The sequence below is a fragment of the Camellia sinensis genome, chromosome 12, assembly GCF_055761805.1.
Source record: "Camellia sinensis isolate YWXY chromosome 12, ASM5576180v1, whole genome shotgun sequence".
Taxonomy (NCBI): Eukaryota; Viridiplantae; Streptophyta; class Magnoliopsida; order Ericales; family Theaceae; genus Camellia; species Camellia sinensis.
The window spans coordinates 123,048,548-123,056,728 of record NC_138972.1 but is presented as its reverse complement, the minus strand read 5'-3'; the positions used below and the strand labels follow the sequence as shown (position 1 = coordinate 123,056,728).

General features: G+C 34.4%; 1 protein-coding gene across 5 annotated transcripts; it reads right to left on the bottom strand.

The window, feature by feature from the left end:
* Window positions 1-2,030: 2,030 nt before the first annotated feature.
* Window positions 2,031-6,904, bottom strand: LOC114282919 (GDSL-like Lipase/Acylhydrolase superfamily protein). 5 transcript variants are annotated; one of them, XM_028225706.2, is made up of 7 exons: window positions 5,801-6,904; window positions 5,066-5,242; window positions 4,692-4,877; window positions 3,690-3,856; window positions 3,324-3,594; window positions 3,010-3,212; window positions 2,031-2,261 (listed from the first exon to the last, which is right to left on the bottom strand). In XM_028225706.2, the coding sequence occupies exons 1-7, from the start codon at window positions 5,847-5,849 to the stop codon at window positions 2,205-2,207; spliced, it is 1,110 nt and encodes a 369-aa protein (XP_028081507.2). In that variant the 5' UTR covers window positions 5,850-6,904; the 3' UTR covers window positions 2,031-2,204. The 5 variants fall into 5 exon arrangements, with proteins under 5 accessions (XP_028081507.2, XP_028081505.2, XP_028081506.2 ...); XM_028225704.2 differs by lacking the exon at window positions 5,801-6,904 and having other exon boundaries at window positions 5,066-5,434; XM_028225705.2 differs by lacking the exon at window positions 5,801-6,904 and having other exon boundaries at window positions 3,690-3,853; window positions 5,066-5,433.
* Between the last annotated feature and the right edge of the window lie 1,277 nt (window positions 6,905-8,181).

The following is an 8,181-nucleotide window of genomic DNA, read 5'->3' as shown; positions in this document are numbered from 1 at the left end:
CAGTATAGTGCAACTGGCATAAGTCGTGGACGAAAATAAATTTATCGAATCAGATAAATCTATATATCATATATATATTTTACGTATGATTGTTTTTTCTTGCTATTGTTTGTGTGTAGTTTATTCCACAACTGTTTGATGTTATTGACATTCATAACTCAAAAACATGTTTCATGACTAGAAGAGTTAGCTCAACCCCTATCCTTAGTAACAACTGCTTGATATTATTGACATCCATGACTCAAACATGTATTTCACAACTAGAAAAGTTAGCTCAAAGAACCCACCTCTACCGAATCAAATTGCAATTATTCTTGCTTCTGTATCTTAATTAATTAATTGCCAACATAATCAATGCCTAAGAAGACCCAATTGGTCCTCACTTTTTTTGTCATTACAACTATTTTAAATATAATTTGTATCACATTCACGAGCTACACAATCTTCTGTAGTTTAATTTTGTGCACCTGCAATTATTGCTTTCTCACACTTTTGGACCATAATTTGAGATTAAAAAATCGAGTCCTCATTACTTTGCCAGCACCATCAACATATCATGTATGTCATTCTAATAATTGCTTTGATTCCAAACACCACTAACATAAAAAGAAAAATTAACAAAAACTAAAGAAGATGGAAAAGATAGAAAGATTGGAAGTAAACTACTAAGAAAAGGACTTCCAATTACATCTCTATATCATCACTTGGAATCAAAAGTGTTTGGCAAATCAATCACTTTTAGATTCTAAAGATACCTTACCACGCCTCTTTTATGTTGTCCTCCACACAAACACACATGGAGAGAATTAGGGGTATTATTGAAGTGAACTGCCATTTTGAACAGTTTATTCTGTTTAACTATATGAATAAATCATTTATAATATAAAGGAATAATAAAAAATCAAATTGATTCGATATTTATAATCATATAATTTCATTAAACACTACGAAACTTTTTCTTGCTATAATACAGAGTTTCAAAGAACCATTTTATTGGGATATTTGTTTCTCTATTCATTTTTTAAAATATAGTCTTTTTATTTTTATCTGGATTTTTCACTGTCATCATAATTCAAACATAGAAAAATGTTTGCTTCATAGTGCTCACAAACTATCATTTAATCAAACACTAGTTTTAAGGAATTTACATTAATTAACTTAATTTTCAAAATCTATTTATTAAAGACTTGTAACCAAGTACTTCATTTGAATTGGTGGAATTTTGGTAGAAGAGGCAAAAGAAAAGAGAGGTACCCATCACAATTGAACAAATAAATAAATAAATAAAAATTAACTTCACTCCAAACATACCCACGAGATGATTAATTAATTAATCTTTTTTTTTTTTTTTTGGCCTAGGAATTAACTAATCCTGATAAAATAGCTTTCTTCTTGACAGAGATGCTCACAGCAAGCAAAGAAGTAGAGCAACCATCAAAGAAATTGAAAAAGAGAAAGTGGGCATTATTATTTTCCATATAGAGACACTTTTTTGGTCAATGCCCTTATTTTGGCTTTCATTGAATTATTGACCTGTAAATTATAAATTCTGATTTTCATGTAAGACAAACAAAGAGACATTTGAGAAAGAAAGAAAGAAAAAACGAAAAAATACAAAAACAGTCTCTTGAAACATCACATCCTTTGTTTTCTGAGTGCATGATTCAATACTTTCAAGCTCTAGTCAGGACACCGATCCATTCTTTTTATCATTAATGGTGTGTTTGGTTGAGGGATTTGGGGAGGGATTTGGAAAGGAAAATGGAAAAGGTGTGTGAAACTATGTGAAATATAGGCATGATTTATTCACATTTCACCTACCTTTTCCATTTCCCTTTCCAAATCCCTCTCCAAATCCCCCAACCAAACACAGCATAAAGAAACTGAAAAAAAATTGCCCACTCAGGTTCATGTCTCACAAGAAAATATGTTGATAATCTGTGTTCATTTTGTGAAAATCTTCTATATTCATAGCACAACTGATATGAAAATTCCGAACCTATGTTTTGATCATGTATTTGAAGAGAAAATAGAGCAAAAGAAGTTAAATTTACTTCATTAAAATATTCAATATCCAAAGATGATATAAAATTTTAGAGTTTTTTTTTTTTTTTTTTTGCAATTTTCATTATCTTTGTAACATTTTTTTTTAGTGTTGGGGTTGCATTCAAATGATTTTGTCTGGCACAGAAGTTTATTTTCACTCATAAATCATAGCACCTGGAAATTATTGAGGAATTGTAAGGCAAAGACAAAAACACCTGTAAAATAAAAGGAAGATGCATCATTTTCAATCTCAACCATTGACTAAGTGGTAGGCCATTTGATGATTGATATATTAAATAATAATTGAATGTGTGAAGTCTCTTTGTAAACCATCTTCTATCAATTGACAAAAAGAAGAAATAAATATATTTGTCAGCAATGATTTCTGAAATAAACAAATTTAACTTGTGTCTCTAAAATAATGGTTTCTGACCTCTGCAATGACCATCTCTTGTGATTATTTGAGAGTTATATTTGGACTCAAGTCTAAGTGATCTCAAGAGGATACTCAGTTGCCGGTGTAAAGTCTTAAGTTTGAGTCTATAGAGAGGAATTACACTGCATGGCAATCTAATTATTAACTCGCTAATATCCTATCTTATGCAAAACAAAAACAAAAAAAGAAAAAAAAGTTTTAGAGTTCTTTTTTGTTTTTGTTTTTTGTCCTGTCTTACACCAAGTTTAATTGGAGAGAATTCAAGGGAGGTACGAATGACAAAATGCACAAATTTAAACTATGAAATTTTTAATTAGGCATGTCCAATTCTCTTTTTGTTTTTGGGTAACAGTATTTATTCAAGGCCGTGCGTAGCATGGATTTTATGCTAGTATTAGAGAGGAAAGGAAGAGAGTCAAACTCATGATCTTCTAAAAACAAAAACAAAAAATATAAAATAAAAATAAAGGTCACAAATTGCAATTTTTAGTCAAAAATCAAGCTGGCCAGAATTGTTCAAGCTTTACCGGGGGTGTGGAATAGCGCACAGACAAGATGCTCGTCGCAACAACATGATTTGCAGCATCAGTGTAATGAACTCCATCCCATATTATGGCCCGAGAGACATTTCTGCAGATGCTGTAACCAGGTTGCCCACATGTTGCTTTCACATTGTAATTGTTTGGAAGCCCTCCGTACCCACAACAAGCCATCAATGGTGCCTCAAACCCTATGCCAAAAAAACAGTTTCATTAACTAGAGCCCCAAAAAAAACACAAAAACAAAAGGCAAAATTTCCATTATTCATGTTTACATTGCGACACTTTGATCTTCTTCTTACCATATCGTTTGTAGTTGGCGAAGAGACCGTATTTGATGGCATATATATCGACATACACGATTGTTGCATCATCAGATACTAATCTCATTTCTTTGCATAGCTTATGCAGTCCTTTGTTGAAGGCTTTCGCAACATCATTATGAACACGAAGGCATCCAATCCGATCCAAGTCACTCTCCTTGTGGGGATGCAGAGCAAGTTCTTTAGGCGCACAACCCAAAGGTCCAGTGTTGTGTATCCAAAATTTTCTACCACCATACTGATAAATATTCTGCATTCGAACCAATTAACAAAATTGTAGAGAATTAATCAAGCAAAGATTAATTTTTGCCATATTAAAGTCAAAAAATGCCAGACAGTACTCACTTGGATAGCTAGTTTAATTTCTGCAAGAAAAGATGGGATCCTTGCTACAACTGGTGAATAGGTGAGATTTGATGCGTACAAGGCGAGTAGAAGATCATTCTCTCCGATATCAATCATGTAAAGTGCACTACGAAATCCAGATTCATCAATGAAATTTCCTGAACCTGCTGCTTCAAAGCTTGCATTAACTAATATGACATACTACTAGAAAAATCACTTTTTGCAATGAGCGGGCAGTTGCAAAAGCCCTTTTGCAACTGCCGTGCGTCGGTAGAAAGGTAGACACCAATATGGTGGTGGCAGGAAGTGATATTGGTGTCACCAACATGGACACCAATAAGCCGTTGCAAATATCATTTATTTGCGATCACCAGTCAAGCCATTGCAAAAGGTATTATTTGTGACGACAAATGGGCAAAAATGGAACGGAAAAAGGACATTTTTCTAGTAACGACACCCTACGCAAAAAGATACTTGATGGCATATACGATGATACGACAAAACCATTAAAACTAGGATACAGGTATGGCCATGTTGAAAGGGAAACAAAAAAAACATCATAATTTTTAATATTATATTATACATGAGCTCAAAGAATAGCGAGAAACCATATTTTAGGAATTAGATTTGAAAATGTAGAGTACTATTTTAATCTCACTATTTTCTTCTTCCCTAAAAAAATAAAAATAAAAAATAGTTTGGATACAGAATGTAAAATGCCTAAAAAGTATCCGATAGCTCTTAAAATTATCAGCAAGTATTGGATATGTATCCATGAGAATCCAAGGAATGTGTATATTCAATACAGATACAATATGCATACAACTTTTTTTTAGAGTATCCGTGCTTCATATCATAGATGACACCTATATATATATATATATATTTTTCTAGACATCAAACAAGAAAAAAGCAAGGACCTCAACATCTAATATGAATTGCCCAACTTGAACATCTAATATTTCTAGACATTTAATGGCGCAAGCTGCAAATGAACATTACCCATTGACAGGAGTTCGAGTGAGCGGTTCTTAAAGCGGATGAATTGCCGAACTTGAACATCTAGTGCAAATGGGACAAACTGTGGTAGAGTGCATGCTCCACTTACTGCAAAGTTTACTCCACTTGTAAAATTAGGCGCTAGTGAGTCCAGATATGGACTTAAGAAACTCAAGTTCAGGTGTTCACCTAAAATCAAATCAAATTTAAAAAAAAAAAAAAAAAAAAACAACAACAACAACTGGAACATATCAGATTAGGAGCAGCAGCTAAAGAAAAGCAAACATAAAAGAGCAGAAGAAATCACAGGAGGACAATTCAGAGAAGGAGGTTGAATGATAATAGAAGAGACTGTGGTTGGGAGATATTGGACTCACAGAAGAAATCAATCACGAGCCGCCCATCACCAAGGCGGCCTGTGCCTCGGTGGAAAAAGGTAATGCCATGAGGAAGGCCAATGGGAAGTCCAGTCCCAGCAAGTACTCCTCCAGTGTCAGAATTGGAATCGCCAAAGTTCACTAGTATCGGTCTCTTCTGGCTGGAAACAGAGAGAGCTAATGTACCAAACAACACAAACAATAACAGTCGATGAGATAATCTTCTATGACCCATCTTTTGTTTTACCTAAACAGTGTCTTTACTTGTGATATCAAGATCTATAATCGATACCTAATCTGCATCATCAATGGTACAGTTGACCGAGATATTTAAATATACATATATATATCAACATGATTAAGTCATTTGCTATTATCTGTCTGGTTGGCTGGCTGAAGTAATTAAAAGACATCAACTTTTCTGTATGAGTAGTGTTATATAGTAACAAAACATTTTTCCCTGAAACTCATGTGACAGGTATTCAATGCACATCAGTCTGTAAAATTTATGTACAAGAAATTTACAGACTTAGCATACACTACTGTAGCATTTCTTCTCAGATCTTAGTTCTTTGCACAAAGCAATTAATTTGTTGTGAAGAAACTTGCGCACCCTTCTCTTTTCCTTTCTATTTTCAACTTCTCATCAAATCATTGATCCAAACACAAAATTAACCTTAATAGGCCCAAGTAGAAACCCATCAAAGAGGTAATGCAATATGCTCTACATTGTACCTTTTTGGCATTGGCTTGAGGCACCCAGCTTGGGGGAAAAAATGTACATGAATGTCTCGGCCAAAAGTATATGCTCCAGTTTTGGAATTGAAAAACGATAGAGATCCCTACTAAACAAATAATTTATTTGCAAATTACACGCATTAGTGTGAGGTCCACAGCCATATGTGTAGTTGTTACAAAAGTTAATAATTTAATAAGAATATGTAGCAAAGTTGTTTGGAACTAGATCACCAAGAATTAAGAAGCCACAAAATTCAACAGTACCCACTTCAATGTAACATATATTTATGGTTAAAGTTATCAGCTTGAAAACCATTGGGAAAGGAAGAGACAAAAAAATAAACTAGTTTATTATTGACAATGTTACCCATAATTGAAATATCTAAACAAGATTCATGCAACATAAGGTCCACTTACCTACCCTTTGATTTAGGCATAGATATAATACTGAAAATTCAACACAAAGTTATCTGCTGTAGAAAAACTCAAAACAAAACAAAAACAAAAACAAAAAAGGATCAAATCTTTTATGTAATCTTCCTAAGCTTTTCTTGCGCCATTTTCCCGGCCTTCTTCCCATAAAATTTGTGAAAGAAAACCCGAATCTCCTTCTTCAACCCATCAATGTTGTCATCATCATATCATCATCCGCCGCTGCCGCCATATTCCTCATCAGTTTCTTCAGGGTTGTTTGGCGTTCATGGTGATTAGGGTTGTTGCTGCTATTATTTTTTAATTACAGAGGGATTACGATGATTTTTTTTGTTTTTTATTTTTTTTTTGAGGAAGGATTACGAAGATGACAACAATGAGTCAGTTCATTTTTTCAGAAATTTTTTTTTTTTTTTTTTTAAATCAGTACAAACTGACGCAAATGAATTAAAAATTAATCAAAATTCACAAACAAAACTTAAAAATTTTCAATTATTTATTATTTTAATAAATTTTAATAAATTTATCAATATTATTATCACTACTAAATGATCCTTCCATCACAGAAAATTTCAGTACACGTTATTTGTGCAGTTTAGATAAATTTTTGAACAAAAGTCTAATGTTTAGACATTAATTTCTAGGAGAAAAAAAAAAAAAAAAAAAAAAAAACTTGTTCAAACATAAACAATAATACCAAATGTATATGTGAATAAATCATTTTTATTTGAAAGTTTATGTCAAAATATTTAATTTTTATTCAAAATTTATATCCGACACAAATAGTGTATGCTGAAATTTTTTTTTGATGTGCAAATGAAAATTTTTCAATCCCATGGAATGAGATTAGATTATGTAAAAAATCAATGTATAAAAAGAAGTAGAGAATTGTATTATTGATTGATGTGTTAATTGTATTGTATGTACATTATATAGGAGATGTAAAGTGGAGATGGAGTGGTGGAGTAGGTGAAGTGGAGGTGGTAGTGGTGTAGTGGGTTAGGTTTAGTGGAGTAGGTGAGGTGGTAGTGGTGTAATGGGTTAGGTTTAGTGGAGTAGGTTTAACAGCCCCCTCAAACTCAAGGAGGTTAGACACAAACCAACTTGAGTTTGGAGAGAGTAACAAAACATGAAAGTAAACTGATAAATAAAAACAAAACAGGATAGGAGACACGGTATGGTCGTGTCAGACAGTTTATGGGGTCATGTCGGACCGTTGTAGCAGGACAGTTTACGAGGTCATGTCGGACCGTTGTAGAAGACAGTTTATGGGGTCATGTCGGACCGTTGTAGAAGACAGTTTACAGAGTCTTGCTAGACCCTTATAGAAACTAACCGAAATCAATGTCGGGACAGTTTACAGAGTCTTGTCGGACCCATAAATGAGCTAACCGGAATCAATGTCGGGACAGTTTACAGAGTCTTGTCGGACCCATAAAAAGTCGCACCCTCAAAAGGTGTACCCAATCTTTCAAAAGGCGTGCCATCAAAAGGCGTGCCCATTCCATAAAAAGACGTGCCATCAAAAGGCGTGCCAAGTTGTCGGCGAGCGCCGAGCGGCGCATGATGCGCGTGTCTGCCTCTTCGTCAAGGTCTTTATAAATCGAAGCGGAGGCTGAGGCTGAGGCAGAAAACCCGCTAAAAAAAAACTCTGAAAAAACTCTTCGTTTTGCTGAGAGAGATAGTTCCTTTTGCTGAGAGAGATAGTCTGTAACACTCTGTTGCCCAGAAAATGGCCTCGTCTTCCCGTGGACTGCTCACCCTCTTTCCCGACCTCAACGAGTCAACAAGAGAGATAACTGGTACGGTGGCACTGGAACCTCAACCAAGCGCCCCGGAGTTTGCTCCGTTGAACTTTCCGATGCGGTCTGTGGAGCAAAGAATGGCAGTGCAGTCGGATGTGGAGGCCAATCAGTATACTTTGAAGTCATGTGTGGAAACCATGA

Coding starts and splice junctions, on each gene's coding strand:
- LOC114282919 (XM_028225704.2), bottom strand. CDS start 5,300: ATGGGTCATAGAAGATTATCTCATCGACTGTTATTGTTTGTGTTGTTT. Junction 3,595..3,689: donor AAATTAAACTAGCTATCCAA/GTGAGTACTGTC, acceptor GTTCGAATGCAG/AATATTTATCAGTATGGTGG. Junction 3,213..3,323: donor CGCCAACTACAAACGATATG/GTAAGAAGAAGA, acceptor TTTTTGGCATAG/GGTTTGAGGCACCATTGATG.